At 49.8% G+C, this 25,081-nt stretch overlaps 1 protein-coding gene across 1 annotated transcript; it reads right to left on the reverse strand.

Annotated features, from left to right (window-relative positions):
- Positions 1 to 848: 848 nt before the first annotated feature.
- On the reverse strand, positions 849 to 23,868 carry TRIB2 (tribbles pseudokinase 2; the record flags this gene model as incomplete). Its single annotated transcript, XM_079721242.1, has 3 exons — positions 849 to 1,317; positions 18,443 to 18,735; positions 23,599 to 23,868. The coding sequence occupies 3 exons, from the start codon at positions 23,866 to 23,868 to the stop codon at positions 849 to 851; spliced, it is 1,032 nt and encodes a 343-aa protein (XP_079577368.1).
- Between the last annotated feature and the right edge of the window lie 1,213 nt (positions 23,869 to 25,081).

A 25,081-nucleotide genomic window follows, 5' to 3' on the forward strand; every position in this document is an offset into this window, starting at 1 on the left:
AAAAAAAAAAAAAAAAGGAGTTGAATTTCTCTTTTCCTTTCGTCTTCCTTTCTTTTTTCTTTCTTTAAACTATGATAGCCGTAATTCATCTGGAAGTTTGACTTCTAATAGCTTCCTGCCATAAACCAATTGACACAAAACAGAATAGTGGGTTAAAGGAGAGATTTTTTTTCCTCCTTCAGGGAGCAAAGTATTAACATGTCATTTCCTGATCAGGATATTCAATAGTTTATTTAGAAGAAATGAGTTGAAGAACGCAATTAAGAGACACAAAATGGATTTTTATTTTCTTTTAGTTTTAGCACCCAGGTTTCATGTCAGTCTGTGTGCACCGAATTTTTTAAAAATGAACCCCGTGAATTATCAGATAGGTGGTTGGCTTGTTTAAAAAGAAAAAAGAAAAAAAAAACCCTTGGCCAATGGTACCTTCCCTGAATCATGACAAGAAGTTAAATGCTAACAGTGCGATGCCAAGATGTATGTTTGAGGCAGAGAGTTTTGATTCTATCAGGATCTGCAACTATTTTGGAACAAAATGGAAAGTGGGGTAGGCAGAAGCAGCCTAACTGACAGGGGTAGTCTCCAGGGGGCTCCATTAGGCAAGAGAAGCTCCAGGGGGCTCCCGCCCATCCGACAGGACCCCGGAGCCCGCCCCCATCCCGCATCTCTGGTCCCCATGCTACATGTTCAGTCAGCTCCTTGACGGTTTTCCTTCTTTGAACCAAGAAGCCTGTGAGTGTCAGTGTCTTTCTTGCTACCAAACCAGGCGATACATGTTCCCTGGAAGAAGTCCTCTCCACTGCCCTCTCTTGCTCCTGGTACCTGCTGAGTCACTGTGGGGCATGAGCTCAGTTAAAGAAAGGGTCCAAGTTCTCTTCCATGTTGACATCCGGCACCAGCTGATCAGACACTTCCTTAGCACCATATCCTGAATTCGAGACGCTAAAATCTGTAGAAAACCAAGGATGGTCCAGAATTTCCTGCGAGGTCAGCCGCTCTGAGGGTTCCCGCCGCAGGATGCTTCGGATGAGGCACTTGGCCTTGGGCGACAGAGTCTCTGGAATGTTGAACTGGCCACGCCGGATCTTGCTGAAGAGGGAACTGGGCTCAATGTCATGGAAAGGGTACCGCCCAACCAACATGGTGTAGAGCATCACTCCCAGGCTCCACACATCAGCTGCTTTGCCCGAGTAGCTGCCATTGGTGTTCAAGATCTCTGGGCTGACGTACGCTGGGCAGCCGTGCTTGTCAGAGAGGGAGTCATCATCTCCCCGCAGAATGTAGGCATCTTCCAGGCTTTCCAGCTTGACCCGAGTCCTGCAAGAAAGGAAGGAAAATATGAGCTCATAAGGGTGCTCTGAGACCCACGAATCCCATCATTACATCTTATGTTTCCGATGACCATTCATTCATTGGCCCAGCCAAACGTTACCTACTGAGCACCTTCTAGGTGCCAGACCCTATTCCAGGGCTGGGGGCCCAGGAGGCAAAGACTTTGCATGAAACTTATGATCTACTGGGGGACTGTGACCTTCAGCAAGTAAACAAACCACAAACAGCACTATTATCGCCCCATCTTAGTGATGAGGAAGCAAAAGATGGAGTCATACTCTCAAAGTAACACCTGGGTCATGATGGGGAGACAGAAGATTTGAACTCAGATCCAACCAGCTGGGAAACTCATAGAAGCTCTGTCCACAGCCTCTGGCAAACTTGTGGCGAACATGATAAAACACAGGAGCAGGACTTTTCACTCAACGGCATTTTGGCTTCGCAACAGCCCTTTACTTAGACGTAAAGGATTTTATTACTCCATTTTACAGAAAAGAACATGGAAGCTCAGAGAGTTTGAGTAACCTGCCCAGAGCCTTCTAGCTGGAAAATAGAGAAAACCTGACCTCACATATTCCTAAGTCAACCTGGATGCTCCTTCCACTGCACCAAGCTGCCTCTCTTCGGACACAGGCAGGGCCAGGGAACATTCAATCAGGAGTGCATCCCATTACCTAGGCCTTCCAAAGCCAACCTCCTCATCTTCTTTCCAAGATTTCCTGTTGAAGTTGCCTCCTGTCCTGCCCATCACACTCCTAGGGTCTGGTCCTTGACCTGGTACATATGTGGCTCAGGTTACCTAGATAGTCCACTTGCGCCAGCACATATGTGATTCTGTCTCACATGGGTACATGGGTGTGTGTGTGAATCTTTCCCCCACCAGTTAAGGACCACTGAGCTTGCTGATGGATGCAGGACTCTCCTGGGTACGATGGGGAAGAACAGAGGTGGAGAAATCCTGCATTAAACTCTGAGTCCCTGAAACCGACCACTCACCTTTATGCAGAGGGACTTGATATCATCACCAAGTACAAAATAAGTATGTGTTCAGTGCCCCCAAGCTCCTAGCCTAGCATCCCTTCCTTAGCCCGGGTGCCTCCCAAGAATTCCTGTGTCCCTGCCCTGCTGTTCTCTGAGTGGAAAGTTAGGCATTATTAACCTTTCAGTGCTTAAAACGGACACCCTCCTCTCACTCTCCTGGCCAGAACACCTCCACTGCCAAGTCCCCATAGTTCTCAGGCCCTGTAAACTCAGTTAATCCCATCCCATCACACTGCTGATGGCCTGCCACGAAGGGGACATGGGACGGGGAAGAGGGGCTAGAGTTAGTGGTTGGGACCGCATGGGTAGTGCCAACGAGGTCCTACAAGGTCAGTATCATTTCTATCCGTTGGTTCCTTCATCTCAAAAGGGCCCATCAAAGCATCTACCCTGCTGCCCTGAGGTGTCAGGAGGCTCAGATGAGCAGAGAATAGCAAACTGCTCGGAGAAACCACAGTAAGGCTTTATTCCTAAATCAGAGCCCGTGACTCAGGTCCATCCACTGCTACTTCTCTGTCTTTCTCCAACTGCAGGTCTTAGCCTTTCCAGGCAGTCACCACAGCTCCCCTAAGGGCCACTGAAGGGAGGCGAGGCTCAAGTTATTCCAAGGAGAACTGCTCGGAGCTCTCTCGAGCAAAAGGTCGGATGAAACCCTGGGCTGATTCTAAGATCCTATATTTGGATTACAGGACTTTCCAAGATCAAAGGGTGACTACTTCCTGGTCCTAATTTCCATCCATGAGCAAGAAATAGTTGTGGTCACTGGAAAAGGTGCTGGGCTAGGAAGTAGGAGGCAGATTCCAGGCCAGACTACATCTCTTATCTGCTTGTGGCTGTGGGTGAGTCATTAAACCTCTCTGTTCTCAGCCTTAAAGCAGAGTACTGAACAAGACAGTCTTTTTTTTTTTTAACTTTATTTTTTTTTATTGTGGTACAATATACATAAGATACAATTTACCATTTTAACCATTTTTAAGTGTACAGTTCAGTAGCATTAAGTACATGCACACAGCTGTGCATCCATCTGGACAAGACAGTCTTAAAGTCTCTGCCAGTTTTAACATTCTGGGCTTCTGTCATATATAGCAACACATCTTCTTTATCTGCTCACCCATATTCTATTATAGTCTGTAGTGCACATGCCCTCCTCCTCCCCCTTCAGTAATCTGTAGAAATAGGAAGGGTCTAGATGTGCTAATCTGGAATTGAGCGGATTAGAAACAAATCTCTTCTTCCTTTTCCTTCTTCTAATCTAAGGTGGCAGGTGGAGCTGACTCACACCAGCCTCACCAGATGTTCAGAAACTGGAGTGAGTCGGTGAAACCCACAGGGCAGAGGGGAAGGGCCGCAAACCACAGGCCGCAGGGGGTTCTCTCTGCAGCTTCCCCGCCCCCCCACCCCCCCACCAGCAGCAGCTGCTGCCCGGCTTCGGGACCAGCCAGGCTCCCTCACCTCCAGGTTCACCGTGTTGGTAGCAGAGCAGCTATGGGAAGAATTATTGCAGGGCAAATAACAATAATAAGCCCTCGCCTCTGTGTGACGAGGGGCTATCGTCCGGTGGAATGAGACTTGGAACCAGGGGATTCGTGTTTGGAGCCGGGTGTCTCTGCCGAAACCCTCCGCCGCTGTCTCAGCTCGTCCGAGCGGGGGCGACCATCTTCACCCACACGGCCCCCTCCCTTCCAGACCCTGCACCGGTCCTCACATACGCCGACCAAGCCCAGTCCTTCCTGGGGCCTCTGCACACGATCCTCCCCACCCCACCCAGGCCCCTGCCCGGAATGTTCTTCTTCCAGATACATGCACCGCTCAGTGTTTTCAGGTCTCTGGTCAAATAAATGCACTTGATTAAAGAGACCTTGCCTGACCCTTCTATACAAAGTAGCGCCCCATCCCAGAATCCAGCATCCCCCTCATCACCGCCGGGAATACTACGCATTTACACATCCACGGTTCTGCACTGATACTCTGTATTATGCTGTCAGTGGTCGCTTCAGGGTCATCGCCTCATTCCCCACCTCCAGGGGCTCCTGGGCAGGTGGCTACGGTCACTTTGAACGTGGAGAAAACCACCTGTGTTCCCTGCGGTATCTCCGGCCCCTAGACTAGTAGCCGGCACACAGTAGACACTCAATCCCTCGATCCAAGAGTGAAAGGGACAGTCACGCTGCTGAGCCCCGGGAGCGCCCGTGAGCTCACCTGGAAAGGAACAACGGCCCCTGCTCCGGGTAAAGGAGTTACACCTTCCCAGGACTATGTGGAATTCAGGTGAAGGCTCTACGGGGGGCGGGCTTTGTAAATTACAACAGCTCAGGTGCCTGGCAGGGTGAGGGCAGGAGGGAGACGTGGCGTCCAAGACCTTTCAGGGGACGGGCTTCCCCACCTCAAGCTCTTCGCGCTAAGCCAATTCTACAGCCCTTTTTTCATTCTTATCTCCTTCCGGGTCACACCCCTAGATTCCCACTTTCTCCTTCGCCCCGTAACCCCACCCCCTCCCTCCCATGGGCAGCAGGGACCCCACTTTCATCCTCACCGCTCTACGGAACCCCCCCTCCAGATCATGGACAAGGGCCTTCGAAAACGGTTAAGGTCTCCCTCTTGTCAATCAAGCCCCTCCCCGAGTTCACCTCTCTCCTCCCCCAACTCAAGACTCAGGACTCAGGAGCTATGCAAATACCTAAGGAATCTGAGGGCGGTAAAAAAATAAATTCATCAAAAAGCACTCCATGCGCCGCTGGCCTCCGCTGCCCCTAAGCTGATCCTTCGGCCCCTGCCTCCTCCTCCCTTCAGAGGCCGAGCCTCCGGCTGGGAGCATCCGGATCTGTGGTCACACGGCGTTCGGTGCGGCTGGTAGCGACACAGCCACACAGAAGCCAGGCCAGTTCCGAGTCTCGAGGTCAGAGGCCGGGGTTCAAATGCTGCCTCTGACAATTAGTAAGTGCCAAATAGCAAACACCGTCTCTGCATTTAAGCATGAGTAGGTATCTACATCTATTTTCTTTTTTAAGATGTATAAAGTCAACTTCCAAGGCAAGAATTATTATTCCTTTACGGGGACACCGTGTCTAATACTCAGAGAGGATAAGTCAGCTCACTTGTGGGGAAGACTAGTTAGCGGCTGAGCGCTCGCCTTTCTCCGGGCGGGGAGCTGAGGCCAGACCCGCGCCACCGCAGCTCCGGGCGGAGGAACGCAACCCAGGCTGGCGGGGCTGCGAAGCCATCCTCTCACGAGGCGCAGCACGCATGCGCCCCAGGGTCAGGGAGCCGGCTTCTTCTGCGCAGGCGTGCAGGCATCCCCCCCGGGGTGGGCTGAGAGAAGCCTAGAAGAGCATGGGGAGGAAATGCGGCGCTCCAGGCATTCTTCTGACCTTGCCTCTCTGGGAACATCCTGAACTTGTTTACATCACTCCCAGGCAAGGGTCGAGGCAAGAAGTCTGGATTACGTCTTTAAACAAGGACCTTCCGGGACCTTCCGGGGTGCCCATAGGTCGCGGGCCCAAGCCCGGCTGGAGTTCCAGCTCTGGTCCCCACGGACGTGCCACACAACTGCAGGGCCCTTCAGAAGGTCTCTGGGGCTCAGCTTACCCCCGGGGATGGGGGGGCCTCGCCCTCTCCTCTCAGGAGTGTTGCAGGGAGTGCCCGGCGGAGCGCCTGCACCCGCCAGAGTGGGAGGAAATGAATGAACAGTCTTCCAGCTTCTGAGGGCTCCTGATCAGTCTGGGGATTAGGAATTTCCAGGCAGAGAAATGGATTTTCATAAAAATCAACGGGAGCATCAGATGGCCCTAGTCATTCAAATAAACTACTCACGGGAGACACAGACAGGACAAGTCACACCCATCGTCTCGGTTTTTGTGAAGATTAAATGAAACGATGCAAGTACAGCATCTATCAAGGAGCGTAGCACAGTAAATCGGCAAAAAGTGGTGGAAACTCTAACTAACCTTCTATTACGATAAGGAACCCACCTTCGGCCCCAAAGCCTAGAGGGGAAGACAGATGAACAAGCCTCAGGCAGACTGAAATGGACATGAATTCTGTGCCCCGGTACCTTCCTGGGCCCTTTGCACTTGTTTTTTTTTTTTTTCTTTCCCTTGCCTAGAATGTTCTTCCCCCAAATATGTGCCCAGTTCACTCCTGCTCACATTATTCAGTACTGACTAAGGTGATCAGGATGGGCTTCATGGAGGCGATGAGACCAGAGATGGTACATGAAGAATAGAGACTCCTGAAAGTGACAAGGAAGGATGGTGGGGATTTGTGCGGCCAAAGAGCTGTAAATGACAGTGGTTATCTCCTGCAGCTTCTTGGAGGAGAGAGCCCTGAGCCCTGAGCCCCAGGCAGGGTTGATTTGGCCTGCAAGCTGCATCCCTGTGTGCATTCTGCAACCTGTCCCTGGCACAGGCGGGGAACAGCCTGCTTTGCTTTCAACCTCTGAATGAACAAGGCTTACACGGGGGCAGCCTGTGTCTCAGGTGCAGGCCCAGCCCAGCGCCAGGCCTCCTGTCCTCGGATCCTGAGCCAGGTGAGGAAGCCAGAACCAGCAGGATGCAGTTCCACTCCCCACCCGCACAGAGCATCCGCACCCGCCTTGAAAGCCCTGACCTGATGTCCTACCCACTCTCAGCAGAGGCTTGAGTGGCTCCCTGTGGGTCACGAAATCGACCTCAGCCTCAGTTTCCCTTCTGTAAAATGAGAACCAATGGTACATGGCCTGAAAAGAGCTCTTCTAGCTTCAGATTTCCCGATTTTACCTTTCCTTTAACTCTTAAGCTATAGGGACTGCAACCCTTCCTATATAACATCCTGATATTGATATAATAATTGTAGTAACAACAATAGGAAACCACGAATTAAACATCTATAAAATGCTGGGATTTTTTTCAGTCTACATATCTTATTTCCCATAACAAAACTGAAAGGCAAATATTATATGTGCCACTTCCTAAAAAATAAGGAAAGCAAGGCACAGAGAATGAAATGTTTTAGGTCATACGTAGAGTAACTGAAAAAACTGAGCTCTAATCCACGTCAGGAGGATTCTAATGCCAGTGTCCTCTCCAAAAGACATGCTGGCACCAACATCACAGATTTACTTGGTGTCCAAGACAGAGAAACTTCTTAAGGGAGACCCTGGGTTTATGGAGACAAATATGGCCCCGGGTTTATTCAACACCAGAGCACCTACAAAACCATCACACACATGATCTAAGTGCTGTAGTTTATGAGGTGGATGGTGGTAGCTGGACCTGCCCGTTCACTAGATGAAGAAACTGAGCTACAGAAAGCAGATGTGACTTGTCCAAGGCCACCTGGAACGTGAGTGACAGAGCCTGGATTTCCATGTTCAATGCTCCATCCAAAATAGAAAAAAGGTATGCACAAGCAAATCATCCTTTGCTTTTAAACCTCAAAACCCACCCTGGGCTCCTATCAGGAAGAGATCAGGACAGGGTCGGCCAGGGAGGGGCCGGGCTGGGAGTTCAGCCAGACCAAGTGGGCTTGGCCTGGACAGGAAGTCCGGAAGTCACTGAAGGCCGTTCCGTGGGGTGGGTCCAAGCAGGCAAAGGGTCGAGGGAGAAAGGTCAGCCGCAGTCAGCCACAGCCGCTACTGCAAAGCCACCCTTGGCTGCCGGTCCAGTTGTCAAGCAAGGGTCCCAGCTGGGGCTACTGCTGGGGGGCTCAAGGAAGGCCTCTGAGCTCCATGGGCTGCATTTTGCTAGCCTGGCGGCCACCACTGGGACTCCCCAGGTCGCTAAACTGCCCGATAAATCATTACTCCTTTGAGCCTCTGTTTCTTGTGTGTATAGATTTTTCCAGCAGTCACCTCAGAGCCACCGACATGCCAGCTCCTGGAGATTCAGTGAACAGACCTAGCACTTAGATCAAGCTGCTCACAAATTAGCAAGAGAGCAGCAAGTAAGCCAGTAAGCGAACAACTTGGGGGTAGCGGGGGGAGAAGTCTAAGGGGAGGGGGACCTAGGGAGGGCTGGTAAGTTCTAGAAGGCAGTATATCTTCTGACTGCCCTACAACACCACCCCGCAATCTGGGACGTGGTGGTTCCTGCACCGCTTTGATTCAGAGAAATTTGCAGCTTGGAAAGATGAAGTCACTTGCTGGGAAACAGCACAGTTGGGAGGAGAAACCCAAGCGGACTCAAGCACCTAGGTGTTTCCACGGCACCGGCTGCCCAGCCAGGATGTAAAAGCCTGTGTAGCTGGCGTGCAGACGCACGTTCGTGTCTGACTCATCAGGGCCGTGGTGGGATTGGGGAAGCCATACCCCGCCTCCCCTCCCCATGCAGCCTGCCTGCCGTTGTCATAGGAACAGCCAGGAAATCCAAGGGAGGCGACGCAGCTCGGACTCCTCATGGATACTCCATCCACCTCTCGCTCCCCTGCATTGAGACCTGGGTCCCCGAGGTTCCCCCAACCCCAGATCAGTCGATTCAGCCTCTCAGGAAGGCTTCCCAGGCAATCATCCCTGCTCCATGCTGGACAGCGCTGCCCCAAGGGGCCACCAGCCCAGTTTCTTCCAGGAAGAGGCAGGCACATCCTGAGGTGCTGTTTCGGTTGATTTGGGGCCCAGAACATTCCTATCCATGCCCCATTGGTGGGGTGAGGGCAGGGCTCAGGCCAGTCCCTCCAGCCCCGCCACCCCCAGCAGCGCTGTGAGCGGCTGGTCCACACACTGGGCCGGACGGGGATGCTTCCCTTGGCAGGGTCCTAAACTGGGGCTTCCCCAGGTGGCCTGAGCAGAGACGGAACAAGTTCAGGGAGTCAGAAAACCGGGTTCTGCTCTTGGTCGTGTCACTAACACGTTATAGGACTTTGGGGAAGGACCTTCCCCTCCTGATTTCTTTATCTGCAAAGATAAAAGGGTTGGATTTAAAGCCCCCTCCCCACCCCACCCCCACTGCCCGAGTCCTGGTTCAGCATCCTGAAGTGGATGTCCATCCACAGTCCATCCCTCACACACACTTCTGGAATCTCAACGTGCCCCCGTCCCAGCCCTGACTAGAAAACAACTTCAATGGCTCCTCCTGAATTTCAGATCAAGTTCAAGGTCCCAGGCATGAGGCCAAGGCCCTAGACCTCTTCAGCCTCATCTCCGCCCCCACCCCGCCCCAGAGCCCCCTCCCCCAGCAGTCCCTCCCCACCTACTGCTGGCACTTTCGGGACCCCTCCCCGTCCCTCCTCCATCACCCGGAACAGCCCTGTGAAGGAGCCCATGTCCTCCCTGACATAACCCTTCTCTACACTCCGCTCCATTGTTGGAATATCCTCTTCCTGCTCGCAGACAGCTCGCTAACGCACACCCTTCCTCTCTGACGTGGTGGTAAAAATAACCATTGCGCTGTGTCTTCCATGAGGTGAGGACTCTGGTATTGAGTCTTGTATCCCCAATACCTAGCAGGGCAAGTAGTGCATAATAGGTGCTTAATAAACGTTTGCAAGAGAGTGTGATTCTCATGTCTGTGAGATGCCCCCAGCTCTAACCTGCTGTCTAGAGCTCAGGGCATCTTGGCGTGACTGCTCAAGAACTGCAATGTCTAGAATCCAAAGAAATTTCCAGTAGACTGGATTCTGTCCATGGTTTAGAGAAATTGCCAAGAGGGCTGGATAAAGGACGTTTAAAATTTGTTTCCATCCACTGTCTTCTTCCATCAGTATATTTAGGGGATTTTTCTTATAATATTTATGCCTCCAGGGTGTATGGGGCTATTCATACCCCCATTGAGTCAAATGTCATACATTCACTCAGCACTTATAATGCTAAGTCCTGTGCTAGGCATGAGGGTCCAAATGATAAATGGACCCCAGCTTATAGTTCTGCAGAGGAAACCAAACCCACTCCGTAAAGTGGAACAACAGGACATATTAGGATTGCCCGTGGGGTTAGTTAACTGGTGGCCGAGTCTATGTCTGCCAAGACTGCTCAGAGGAAACCGAGTCCTGAGCTTCACGTAGACTCCAGCCGGCCAGGTCCTTGTGGTGTTCATTTGTTGCCTAATTGCATACGAAAATTCCTTCTACGACTTGAGGTCAAGGGTGTATTTTACGTGGCATCTATCTCTGCAGCTAATGTGGCATTTGAGGACCTACCCTTGGGAGCCAGGTCTCCTGGGTACAACCCCCAGGTCTGTGCTGACTGGCTGTACGACCCTGAGCCTCGGTTTCCTCATCTGTAAAATGCTGATAACCATAGCAGGAACTCACTTATTGGGTTTAAATGGCTTAACTTAAATATAGTAATTAATTCAGATGAAATTCATTTAAGTGTTGTAGTTAGAACAGGGCCTGGTACATGGTGGACCCCAGATATTATTTCACTAAAATGTAAGTCCCGTGAGAGCGGGGCTTCTGTCTCACGCGGCATTGCGGTATCTCCAGCACCTAGAATAGTGCCAGGCACATACCACGTGCTCCATAAATATCTGTTGAACAAATAAATGAATCTACAGGTTGCTGGGGTATGAGGCTCACAGCCATAGCGGATGACGGACAGCAGTCATGACACGTATCTTTTTAAGTCCCTGCAGTGCACCAGGCTCTGTGCTGAATACTCTAAGTTTATTATCTCCAACCCATGTCAGAGAAGGCAGGCCAAGGTCAAACGGTCAAGTGCAGGAATCAAAAATCTCACCGCCGTGCCCTCTGCCCCATTTGCCTGAGGGGTCCCAGTCGAGCCCATGAGCTAATTTATTAAGCCCCAATAGTAAAGAGCCCAGCCAGAAATCCTGCTGGGACTTCCCACTATTTAGTCTGTCTCTAAGCACAGGACCTTGAGGAAGCCCTCCCCTCTAACTGTGACCTGAAGCCCTTCATAAATAAAATGACACCCACCACAGACCTGGATAATGGTATCTCACATAAATGTCACTTTTGCATAACTCATTAAATCAAGATGGGAATGATTTGTTACTTGATGTGGAACTCTGTAAACAGTTCTCTTGAAAAAACGTGTCTACGTGGGAGATCCTAAGTTTTGGTCATTCTGGGCTCCCATCTGGGCAATGACCGAAACGACCATTAGATCAGTACATTCCCTGCCCCTCTCACTCTGTCATTAGAATCCAATCTGAGCGGCTCCTACTCAGTAAAAGGCATTTCCAGTCATTCAGTGCCCACCATGTTCCAGAACAGTGCGCATGACACAGCCTCTGACCCCGAGGAGCTCCCAGGCCAGCAGGAGATGAGGACAGTCTGCAGATGCACACAGACAATAACGACAGAGCGGGAGACGCTATGACAGAGGCAAGTGTGGGCGCTACCAGAGGGCGTCACCGACACATCCTGAGAAGAAGGATCTGGGGAGAGGAGCTTTCCCTAAAGATGGGCCTGATGTACATCAACATGGTCAACATGAAGAAGAGAATTCCAGGAGTTCTGGCTCCTTCAAAGCAAAAAGGCAAGGTGTTTCCCTAAAACCCAGTGAGCCTACAACTTAACGTAAATCACTATTAATGAAAGAAAGCAGAGTCTGGTCTCCAGGGCTCCAGTGCCTGCCCTCTGTGCTTTGTTAGATACTGAGCCCCAAGAGAGGTGAGAAAAACCTGGAAGATCGAAAGGGAGGACTACTATAGATACTAACACCTGGGAAAGAGAGCACTGGCCTCGGCTGGTGTGGGAGGGAAGAGGCCTTCACCCCACAGGGAGGTGCAGGTCCTCTGGTGCCTGGGCAGAGGGCTTTTGTTCTACCGAAAACCCCAGGCCGCTGGGTTCCTACAAAGAGTCCCCTCTGGCAGAAGCAGGCAGGCACTGATCGGCTTCCACAAAGCAGAGGAAATGAGACCCGTGACGTCAAGAGATAACAATCTTCAAACCAAAGAAGAAACACGTACAGAAGCCGTCTTCTCCTTCACATGGGGTATTTCTGGGCAAAGAAATGTCAACACTGAACTGTGGTTGGGGGCAGGGAGCTGGGGTGAGGGGTGGAAGGGAGAGGAGAAATCCAGCTGGCAAACGGGGACTGCTGTAGGCACAAGCCCTGCCCCTGCCGCTTTCTTCAGGTGGCCCCGCTGCAGCCCCAGGATGCACCAGCTTAAAGGGCTCTTTACGTCCTGAGTCAGCAGACTGGCCCCGTGTCACCCAGAGGGCCACACAGCAAGTGCAGAAGAGGCTAAGGACAGCAGCGGGATCTCGTGCTGATGGCCAGCTGTGCACCCAGCATCAGGTTCACTGCCATTAATTCACTTAATTTCAGGAGCAAAGTCCTCTCGTTATGATGCGGCAATGGGGCAGAAGAGGTTAAGTAACTTGTCAAAGTTAAGGTTATGAATAAGTGCAAGAGGAGAGACTGGAATCCAGACAGCAACTCACTCTCCACGGGCATAACTGGCCTTGTCCCTTAGAGGCTGGGATTGAGCCATGGGCCTCGAGGAGCAGACTGACCGAGCAGACCCCTCTGATCCCAGAGCAGGGCCAGAGGGGCTGGAGGACGCAGGCACGGCCTCTGGGAATTTGAGCACTGCTCTTTCTCAGGTTCAGGGCCCCAACCAACAGGGGGCCCCACCTACTCACACAGACCATCTCAGATTTTACGACAGGAACCGGGGATGCAAAGGGTGTGTCCAGGGCGAATTCAATCAGGATAGGGGTTTAACTTCCTCAAAACACAAACAAAATGACTGAGGCTCAGCCCTGCAGAAACGTCTCGGCATGGAGGAGAGGCAGCGGCACAGGGGCAGACGCACAGTGGCCGGCCCAGGCCTGCTGGGGCAGGATCCCTCATTCCCTGCCTGTGCTTTTGTCCACTTTGCCTGTGGTACATCTCGTCAAACTTCTAGCCCTTCTGAGCATCAGGTTCCACACCACATGTACTTGACCTGTCAGGCGCCCTCCTAATACGGATCCAGTGATTATAGTTAAAGAAAAGAAAGAGGAGGATGTGGCTTAAATCCGAACCCTTCCATCACAAAGGCTCCACCTTCATGGAAATGGTTACTGCGTTCTCCACTCTCTGGGACCTGCTCCCCCAAAACGGTACCATTTTATCAATGACTCTAGGAGCAGCTGTTGATTAGTAAGTACCTGCCTGCCCTGTGAGTCACAGAATCATCTCATTGAACTCTCACAACCACCCTACAGAGATGCAATTATTATTTCTGCTTTGAGGAAAGAAAGTGCAGCTCAGAAGCATGAAATGACTTAATCAGGTAGCTAATAAGTGGTAGAGCCAGAATTTGAATCTAGCTCAAATAAAACAGAATAGATAAAAGTAAACAAATAAAACAGGAGCAGAAGAATCTGAGGTGCTGCTGATTCAACACAGAGGCAGAAGGCACCCTAGCATCAGGGTCAATAGAACATTGGGTGTCATTTGTATATGATGTCTGCAAAGCCACCTGTGGGAAACTGGACTTGCGGTGATGACAGTGCCATTAAGAATGTTCCCATGGATGGCCATGGACTCAAGAGTTACCGATGGTCCAGAATGGAAAATCTGTGCATAAGACTTCAGCAAAAAAAAAAAAAAAAAAAAAAAAAGACTTCAGCCCAGAGGCAGGTCTCTTTCTGAACCACGTGGGGCACAGCCAATTTCACTACGTAATGCTTTCACCTTCTATCACTTTCAAGATCATCAAGGAACAAGAAGCACATCCTTGAGAGAGAGAAGACTTATGCAAAAGAGGGGCTTCCCTGGTGGCGCAGTGGTTAAGAATCCACCTGCCAATGCAGGGGACATGGGTTCGAGCCCTGGTCCAGGAAGATCCCACATGCCGCGGAGCAACTCAAGCCTGTGCGCCACAACTACTGAGCCTGAGCTCTAGAGCCCACGAGCCACAACTACTGAGCCCTCGAGCCACAACTACTGAGCCCGCAAGCCACAACTACTGAGCCTGCGTGCCACACTACTGAAGCCTGTGCGCCTACAGCCTGTTCTCTGCAACAAGAGAAGCCACAGCAATGAGAAGCCTGCGCACTGCAACGAAGAGTAGCCCCCGCTCACCGCAACTAGAGAAAGCCCGCACGCAGCAATGAAGACCCAACACAGCCAAAAATAAATAAATTAGTTAATTAATTTAAAAAAAAATAGAGTGCAAAAGAGGTGTCTGGTGATTTGAAGCTTAATAAAGCAGTGCTTCCTAAGGTCTCTTCTATGCCCCGCCCCCCCATCATAGAACCAAGGCATTAAGGATCAGAAAACAGACACAGACGCCATCGCCTAACTTTTCAAGAGTCTTTCAAATTCAACCCATTGTTTCTAACTCTTCGATGCTGTCAAGAGAGGAAGAAGCTTTAGTCCTATTGAAATACCTATGGATTAGGTCCTATTGATTAGGACCAAAAGTGAAGGCTGCCAGCAGCATGGCCCCAAAGAGATCCCAGGGCCCCTGACTCCTATTCTTCTCAGGAAATACAGGCGAGGTTGCCACACAGCCACCGTGCAGACCAACAAAGAGACTCTACCATGAAACTCGGTGGCCCGTGGGAACTAGAATATGCTGAGTGACAAAACCTGTCTCACAGTCCCAAGTCGAGAGGTTAAAAACCAAACAAGATGGGGCTTCCCTGGTGGCGCGGTGGTTGAGAATCTGCCTGCTAATGCAGGGGACACGGGTTCGAGTCCTGGTCTGGGAGGATCCCACATGCCGCGGAGCAACTGGGCCCGTGAGCCACAAGTACTGAGCCTGAGCATCTGGAGCCTGTGCTCCCCAACAAGAGAGGCCGTGATAGTGAGAGGCCCGTGCACCGCGATGAAGAGTAGCCCCCGCTTGCCACAACTAGAGAAAGCCCTCACACAGAAACGAAGACCCAACACAGCAAAATAAATAAATTAATTTAAAAAAAAAAAAAAAAACAAGATGAAAGAAGGCCACTAAGCATTATTCATCTTTTACAAAAAGTTGATGGTTGGGTGAAAATTAAAAAGGTCCTGTCAGCTACTGATGAAAACATTTAGAATGTCCTTGAAAAGGAAAGCAGCAACCTTCTCAGAGCTGCCCAGACAGATACATGTCGTGTTCAGCACAGCAAGTTTGCTGGTACCTCAGCATGGTTCGGGAAGGAAGGAAGGAAATGGAAGGAAATGGAAGGAAATGATAGGATTTCTAGGCTAGCTCCATCATCGAACTGGTTGTGAGACCCTGAGCAAGGTCACCTAGCTCCTGTGTGGCCCAGTTGCCTCACCTGTGGCATGGGGAGTTCTCCTTCCCCCCAGTGCTCCTTCGGGAGGCTGGGCTGCTCGGGCTCAGGTGCTCAGACATGTTGGAAACAGATGAAGACCAGCTTCCTACCTGTCACTTAGGTTGTCTTTTTCAGAAGGAAAATGCTCTTTGCAGTTAAAAAGGACTGAGCTTTGACACGCCTGCTCCAGTGGTGTCCTGGTTTCACATTCACATGAGATGCCTCTTTCTAGTTCTTTCTAGAAAGGGTCTGCTCTTCTGCATAAGTCAAACATAACTCCAGACTGAGCATCAGAGCCCCACAGTTCTCGTGTTGGAAGCGTCTTACCCGTGGGTATTTCTTCCCCAGCCCCTGCGACATTGAAGACTCTGGCTTTGCCACAATGCACTGATCCGCCGTCTTACACATCTACTCGTAAAGGACAAGCAGGCCTGGGGGAGAATCCCTGCCCCAGCAAATGTGAGGTCGGACTCAGCCCTTATCTGCTTCCAGACAGCTGTGGGCTCTGTGGTGAGCACCCTCACCTCTGGGGCTCTGCTTCTTGGTGGCAAAACAAAAGGGCTGAAGCATGGAACCTCTAGCGTCTGCTTCTGCTCCCATATCCTGTGACCTGGGAACATCCAGCCTACTGTGACTCACCTCACCAATCTGTGTCTACCACGGCTATGCTAATAAGCCTGGATGGGTCACCCACCCCTCGTCCTTGCTGATGCCTGAAATTCCTCTCTAAAGAGACAGAATCAAAGATGATGTTTAAAAATGCAGATCCCCATGACAGGGAGCACTGATTGTCCTGACTTCTGGTGGCGGCCAAATGAATTTCTTGAGAGCTGACTTAACAGGATAACATGTCCTTATTTCTGCTCTTTCGTGTCTGTAACTTTGAGACTTCGCCATGCTACACTTCGGAGCCCTCATCTACCCGATGGACATGCTAATACTCACCTCTCCAATTTGCAGAGAGAATTAAGTGGTTAAATGATAACCTTACGGTAGGAGCTTATAGAGGTCACCAAATTTTACCTCTTATTTTTGTAGTTAGAGTTATTAGATCTTCAAGGATGGTGAAACATGGAAGGGCAAAGAGGATACCTCTGTCAGTATTCTGCTGGGGTCAGATGTATATTTATCTTCCCATATGAGAATATTCAAAGCAGCACATGCCTGAGTATGGGAACTCAGGAAGACCTTAGAGCCAGTAGAACTGAGCCAGGACAATAAAAGGATGAGGAACTTGAGGCCAAGGGGAAGGGACCAATATAAGGTCACAGAGTGGAGTAAAGGCAAAAACAGGATAAGAACCTGGGTCTCCAGGCTCCAAGGGCAGACACACCTGAGCTGAAAGAAAAGTAACCATCGCCCCACACTCTAGATCTTCGAATAGTGCCCCCCGACCTTCTTTAGTTTGTTAATAAAGGTAAATGCCATCCACTGTCAGAGACCGGGATATTGGCCACCACGGATTCCTATGATACTCCTTTATGGGTAAAAATATGAAACAAGAATCAACTTCTGTGGGTCCAGGAAATCCAGGGGCCCTCTGCACTTTGTATACTCAGCTGGATTATAAAAGTTCATGAAATTTTTCCATTTGGGTTAAGTAACCACAGGCCCTTTGACCTGTGCTTCCCAGACATTTACTGCCCGATTAGCTCAGACCATGAAGATGGAAAAACCAAAGCACACACCACGAGGTCTCTCTCATTTGGATGCCATGAGACTTCTATAAGCAATCGCCTAAATATACCACAGGCCACTGGGATAGATGGCCAACTAAATGGAAGATGGAAAGGTGTGATAGTAAATCTGTTCCCGACAGATAAAAGGTAGCCCCGAAATGTTCACTGAGTGAATGAATGAATGATGTGCACTAGCCTTGTATTCAGATGGTCCTTAATAGCTTTGTGACAGTGGAACCTTCACTTCACTAAACACTTTGCTAACGGGAGCTGAGGATGCCCAAGGCAGTCACGAGAATTCCATGACATCATGTATGCAGAGCCCCTGGAACAATCCTTGGAATAGTCAACAATGGACGTAAATCAGCTGCTTCCACTTCTCTAAAAAAGCACATTATTAAAAAGAAAAAAAGTAACTTGAAAGACTTTTTACAATCAAAGTCAGCTGGAGGAGAAAGCAGGGCCCCAGTGGGGCCTGCTAAATAGAATGTAATGAGTTAACGGAAGAACCATGAATGAAGCCCAGATGCCTAGCATCCTGTCTGGCCGTCTCCTAAAATAACCGAGACCTTCACATTGCCAGGCATGTGCACAGACAGCTTCCTCACCTGGAACATTGGTCCTTCCCACATTGTCTACAACATATTCGTCTTTCAAGTCTTGGCTCCACAATCACCTCTCCTATAAAAACTTTCTTGACTCCCCAATTCCTAGTTAGAACTGACATCCCAGCCCCCAGTTCCCATCTGACCCAGTACATAAGAGTAAGTAGGGTCTGTAACATTTCCTTTATAGGTCATTGACTAGCTAACGCAACTTGATAGTCACAGTACTGAGACTTGTAATTCATACTGAGGAACAAACTTAGGAAATATCTATCGAATGAGTGATGAATGAATCACAAACAACTGATGCCAGGCACGGAGCTTTCCGAAGGCAAAAAGCTTCTCAAAATCTTGCCTTATTCACACTGAAAATGCCACACAGGCTGGCAGCCACCTTCAGAGTTCAAGACACCAAGACAAAAATAACTACTGGGTCACAGAATAATCTGGCACTTGTGAGCATCTGATAACATCTCTTAGAGGAGCGGCAATTTGCTTTCCAAGGGCACTTCAAACACTGCGATATCCACCTCCCTTTGTCTTTCCACGCTCCCTCCTCCTCACCTGGATGGCAGGCAGCAAAACACAATGTCCACTCCAACCTCTCTGAGCAGCCTGCTGTAGTACACAGGCCTGGACAGGAACGAGACTCACCTTTCTTCGTCCTTAAAGATAAATTTCCGCAGCTTGAGGTCCCGCAGCACCAGCCCCCCGTCGTGGCAGTGGGCCACCGCTGAGGCGATCTGGTAGAACAGCCTGGCCGCCTCCTCCTCCTTCAGCTTCTTGCAGGTGCGAACAAAGGAATGCATGTCCCCATAGCTGCGCTCAAAGAACACATAAGCTTTCGTCTCCCCCAGGATAATTTCGGTGATTTGGTTGATGTTGCTGTGGGCAGACAGGCAAAAGCAGGGGGCCAGGGACTCCTGATAGCAGCTGATATCAAACACCTAGGGCAGGATGAACAACAAGACCAAGAGTCAAGAGTACAACCAAATCCTGTACAACCGAGTCACAGAATGTGGATGCCTCCCATAGACATGGGCCAAACTTGGACCCAGACCACACTGGCCTTGCCTCCTACCAGCTGTGTGGCATTGAATAACTGGCTTGACCTCTCTGAGCCTCCGAGTCCTCATGTGCAAAAGGGCAAGTGATTGACTCACCGTGTCGGGAGGATTATATGAGAAAACGAAGGTCAGAATGCTCAGCCAGATGTAATACAATACACAAGTTGTGTATCACAATTTGTGTATCGTATTACACAAACTGTATACACAAAACAAATCACGAATAAGTTTATGATTTTTTTTTCTCTATCCTCATCCCCTCTGTTTATAGAAAAATTAAGGCAAAATTTGAAAGGGACCCATCCCAAAGCTGCACAGATAACACCTCATTTACCTTCAAAAAAAAAGTACACCGACACTATACAGCTACAGCAACTGTATACAACATATTTTGTGCTGCATAATTGGGTTGTACAGCAGTATACAACAGAATAGCAATTAATAGATTAAATGCGTAGACTGAAGGTTACCTAATTCAATACCTTCATTTTGCAGATGTGGAAATTGAGGCTCAGATAACAAGTCAAATCAAGCCCCCAGTGGCAGAGCTAGGAAAGGACACAGTCCTTCTTATTAAGAAAGCAGACACGCTCCTTTCTCTCTTCCCTCCACAGATATCTAGCTCAATGAATCAGTTATGCAATGATTTTCTATGAATCAGAATAAGCCTGTGAAATGCCACCTCATTGTGGGGTTATTTAGAAAGAAAATCCATCCTTGGTACCTTTTGGAGACAGATCTAAGAGGAATTAACACTACAGGGATTTTCCTGAGGTTACAAGAAAACGCCTTCATTCATTTCAAGAGCTCCACTAAATCAGGGATACAAATCTCTGGGTTTGGAATATGGCTTTCCTACCCGCCTGGGAATGTGAGTATGATGAGTCTATCTGGTGCAGCAGAAGTGAGGGGCAAGCTCCAGGGTTCCTTGCTGGGAAGCATGGGAGGCCGGGATTGCTCTAACAATACACTGAATGTTATCGGTTCACCATCACTTAGCTTCTTAAATGTCTTTTTCATTAGCTAGACCATACTCTCCTTGATCATCATTTTGCAGTGTGTGTGGGAAACGCTGGCCTAGAAATCATCAAATTTGAGAATCTAATCCTGGCTTGGCCACCAATAACCTGCACGAGGTGGATAAAGCACTCAGAATCACTGGGCCTCCCTCCTCTTCAGAAACCGGAGACATTGATTTAGAACATGGTTGACCTTCTGGGGGTCCAGATCCCACATGAGAATCCGATAAAAGCTCCGTCCCCTTAGCTGACAATGACCACTCAAAAGCATGTATAATATTGGATTTGTCTTAAGGGGATTCACGGGCTTTCCAAAACCCAGCCAGGGACACAGGCTGCTACTTAAGAATCCATGAGTTAAGTCTCTCTTAGCTGCAAAAAACAAACCCCCAAAATCTGTGAGTCAAACCGGCCTCCTAAGAGCCTCGGGAGGGCTGGTGCGAACCCCGGCGAGGAAGCAAAGTAACGTTGTGAATGAACCATAATAAGGCATCTCAGGAAAGTGGCACAGCTGCTGCCACTATAACCTAGAATTTAAGAATGAATACTTCAGTGTCTCCAGAGACCACAAATCACACCCTGATACTGTCAAATGATGACCTGCGAGCGGTGACCTCAGAGGTCCGTTCAATTAGGAATCTGAAATGCTTGAGTCAACTTTAACACCCAGACTGCAGGCAGCAGAAACCCAGGAAAGCCTCAAAAATTTCCCAGAGAGTAATAAAGGCTTTGCAGTGGCTAATGTAAACACGGCGTTATATAAGGATGCTGGGATCTGAAGCACCAGGCTTCAGGCTGTGTCGCCAGTACTCATGGAGTTATGATTATTTATAACATACTTCCTGCTTCGAGCTGCATGTTAAAAAATAAAAGGTGATTTTTTTTTTTTTTTTTTTTGCTCAGTACCTTTAGTCTATTATCCTGTCCTGCTGCTGAAAAACTGGATGGACATTAAAATTAAAAAAAAAAAATCAAACAATTCATGGCAGCTTCAAAATGCAGCCATACCCTTTGTAGAAGAGACTAAATTAAATTCCAAGATGGTGGACAGAGTATGAAAAATAAAGCAAGTACTTACGTTTTCCCAAATGGGTAGGAACCAAACTTTTATTAGTAGCTATAACAGGCATTTATGGGCTTGGATTGGTATTTAAACCATCACCTGCAAGTGCAAAATCAAGCCATAAGCCTGGTCGCCAGCTTCTTTTAAATGTTTAATTTGGAGCCTTAGTTATATAATGTGACAGTTCAGATAAGGCAGAGATTAACCCATCATTCATAGCCTTTGCAAAAAAAAAAAAAAGTGCCCATTTTGTCAAGATAGTAATTATGTCAATCTGCACAGTAGCTACAAGCATTTCCATGAAAACAGTAAGCTAAGAACCCCCTAAAGTCCCCTTCCTTCGTCTGCCTAGCTTAAAGTAGGCACAGGGAGACAATAAACAGGCATGATTATTTTGGTTAAATGACCCTCCAGTCTCTCTCTTCCAAATTATGTCCTACAGAATTCTACAGAGTTCTCTGTAAGTGGCATTTTACATTGGATCTGTTTTTGCAAAGACTTTTTTCTTGGGTCAACACAGAGCTAGGAGATACGAACTCTATATTCTAAGATGTCAAAAGGAACTGGAATGCAGTGTGTAGATTTCACTGAGCCTTGCAGTAAGCCAAGAGTCCACAGTGCATACGTGAGGGTAGTTCATAGAAGCAGCCTTATAAAACCACTTGGAGCTTCCTAGGTTATATACAACTATGCTTGCATAAGAAGTCACCCACATCACCTCTGGTAAAAAGGCAGGCAAACAGAAGCTGCTGTGTCTTAAAGGGATGACCTCTGTCAAGCAGAACAATGATACTGCACTTAAATCCACTTGCAGCCGCACAGTAATTGGTGAGGGGCTGATTCAATCTTTGCAAGAACTGAACCAGCCGATTAAGTATAGTTTCAGGCCAGAGAGCAAGTCTACAAATGACACTATAAGGTCAGCCCAAAGTGAAATATGTCTTGAAAAATCTGAAGGGAGAAAGAAACAGCAGGGGCCAGAGTCACCTCTGCCTTTAAACAAAGAAATAGCGGGCAAGATGCTTCTGCAGAATTTGGCGGCAGAGTCCCTTGACTTAAACGCATCTCCAGCCTTTGAAAAATATTAAAATGCTCTACTGAAGTTTAGCAAAAGGAGTGAAAACACTCACTGCTGGGTGATTGTGCATATTTCATATGAGAGTGGCAGCTCTGTGGAATTCATTCATTTCAAAGGATGACTACCCCATTGTACAATGTTGTAGGTCTTCTGAGAATTCAATCCAGCTCTGAATAGCCTACTGAATTTTGGTTAACTGGGAATAGCTGCTCTGAGTCTCGGTAGCTTGGAGAAGGTGCAAAATATCCAAATGCTCAGTACAAGCAGAGAGCAATATTTAAAGAGTCTCTCAGTCCCCTTTGGTCTGAACTGAACAATTGCAAAACAGACTGGAGACCCTTCACAAAACCCATGTTTCACAATGAAATACTCCAGTCCCCTATGAAAGAAAGCAAGTTCACAAAGCAGCCTGTGGTTGATGGTAAAAGTGTGATGCATTATTTTTGTAGCACAGCTGTGCCGAATGCCCATTTCAAAGACATCAGGGGTCCCCACTCCTTACTACATCCTTACCTCCCTCCCCCCAAAAAACAACAGTGAGCAAATCTAAAATTAAGCAACAGTGAATTCTTGATCTATGTCCAATTCCTGGGTAGCCTGCTCTACCGTCTTCATTTTTTGTTTGTTTGTTTGTTTTGCAACTAGTCTCCTGCTCATCCCCTTGTCTGGAGCCCTGTGGGCGCACACAAAGACACACAGACACACTCAACACAGACACCAACCAGTTCAGGGTCAAAGACGAAAAGGAAAGGAAAGTGCCCATCTCTGCATTAGCACTGTGAATCCCCGAGGCTCCAAATGCTGGCCTCTAAACCATACAGGCAATGGTGTGTGCTGGGGGGTGGAGTAGCGGGGTCGAGGGGGGCTCCGGCTCGGAGAGCTGGAGACGAGAAGGAACGGAGACAAGAGGAAACGACCCAAAGGATTCACAATTTCCTGCACCCAAAGGTGCGCTGGCGGCTTTGATTTCCACCCCCAACCCTCCTTTCAAGGCTCCTGGCAGAAGCAAGCTCTTTGTGAACTCCTTCCCCGCGCTGGGCCCCTGGGCTCAGCCAGAGGGGACACCTTTGTGTGTCTCTTTGAAGGGGCACCTACGGAACAAAGGTTCAACACCTGCACGCTGCTGAGAACAATGGCTGCGAAAGGAACCAAGTCATCAGCGCCTTAAAATTAGCGGGGGATTCCCTCCTCGGTGCTGGAAAGGGGAGGGGGCTGGACCCAGGGAGCAACCCCCGGGCAGCGGGACCCGGCGTCGCGCGGAGGAGCTCCACGAGCCTTTGGGAGCACGCGTGGCCGTGGCCCCCGCACAGTCACACCGCGGGCTCTCCCCAAAACGCCCCCGCCGCAGCCCGCCGCATTGCCCGCAACGCTCTAAAAACTTCGCAACTAGTCGAACAGGAACAAATAAATACATAACCGCAGTTAACGAGACCACGGATAATTATCCCGCGAATCTCCCTCCCCCACCCCCCCGGACTGCACGGCTCGGCAACCTTCCGCCCGCTCCGGCCCCCTCCAAAAGGCCGGGGGCATCTTCTTAAAAGACCAAAAAAAAAGGCAAAAGCAAACCCCGGGCTCTTTACCTTGCACACCAGCTCCTCTCCGCTGTGCAGATGCACGGCACGAAAAACGTGGTCTCCCTCCAGAGGTTCCAACAATAAGTATTTCCCGATGCAAGAAACGCAATGCGACAAGTTCGGAGTCTCAGGCGGGCTCGGGGAGCCGAGGTTCGGGCTGAAACTCTGGCTGGGTTCGGCGGACCTTATAGACGACAACTCCTCGAAATCCTGGGTTTTGTTCCGCGATCTCCCATATCTTGCTATTGTGATGGGGGTAGACCTGTGTATGTTCATGAGTGTGGGGGTCGCACTCGACAAACAAAAAAACCCGCTGGAGAGACGAGTCGCTGGCGAGCGCGTCTGCAGGCGCCTCGGTGCCACGGATTTTAAAAGGGAACGAGAGGGGAGGGGACGGGAAGGGGGCTACGTGGAGAAAAGAGTTAGAAGCCCCCAAATGGGCGCCGCCGGGCACCTTGTCTTTTCCGAGCCCGGCTCCCGGGGGTCCTCGGTCGGCAGCAACTCGGGTCCTTTTGTTACCCCACAGCCGCCAGCGATTTGCAGAATCTTCGCACTTTTAGTTTCTCTCTCTCTCTCTCTCTCTTCTTCCAGCGTGGGTCTAGACGAGTAACCAGATCGCTAAGGTGGGGAGCTGCAGCGCCGGGTCTCCCGAAGCGATCCCCACGCAGGCTTCCGAACCGCAGACGGGGCGGAGGAGCCCGGCTGTAGTTTGTGCAATCTTCGGGGAGCGCACGGCCGCTGCTTGGTCTCAGCGCGTTAGAAACCAAACAAAAAGAAAAAGGAAATAAGCACGGGTACCGGCTCGCGCTGCACCGCAGCCAGAATCCGCGCTGCACCCCCTTTTTTGGTGGAAAGGGTGGGGGGCGTGGAAGGGGGGGGTGCCGGAGAGGGTAGTTACCTACGTTTTAACTGTAGATGGCGTCTGAGGCTTTTCCAAGACCGCAAGAGCTCTCCAAAATTTAAACAAACAGACAAAAAAAATAGCAAGGGAGCATTTAACTTAGAGCGGTCAGCGCTGCCAACAAAAGATTGCAAAAGCTGGGCACAGAGTTGTGGTCCGGGCACAGGTACCGCGGCAAAGCCCAGGGCTTGGCCCGCCGGGCGGAGGTCAGCACCGGCTCATGCTGTCGCCGCTCCCTCGCGCTCCAGATCGTCCTCCGAATAAAGCGAGAAGTGCGGGCAGGGACAAGGGTAGATCAGTGGTCTCCGATTTCCCCGGCACGAGCTTCCGGGGGTCCTCCCGGCCCTGGAAGGGGATGCACCCCCAGCCCGGTCAACCCGCGCTGTTCCTTTCTCGTTCGGTAACTGGATCTCGCCTTGGAATAATTTGCAACCACTCCGTCTCCCCCTACCCTCAACCCAAATTGCCTGGTGGGGTTTGTTTTGGAGAAAATTGACGGCTTTTCTTCTTCTTTTATTTTGTTCTTCCCCCAACCGGAGGTAAGAGGAATGTGTACTTAAAATTGAAGGGGACGGCCGACGGTGCCCG

The sequence above is a fragment of the Hyperoodon ampullatus genome, assembly GCF_949752795.1.
Source record: "Hyperoodon ampullatus genome assembly, chromosome: 15".
NCBI lineage: Eukaryota > Metazoa > Chordata > Mammalia > Artiodactyla > Ziphiidae > Hyperoodon > Hyperoodon ampullatus.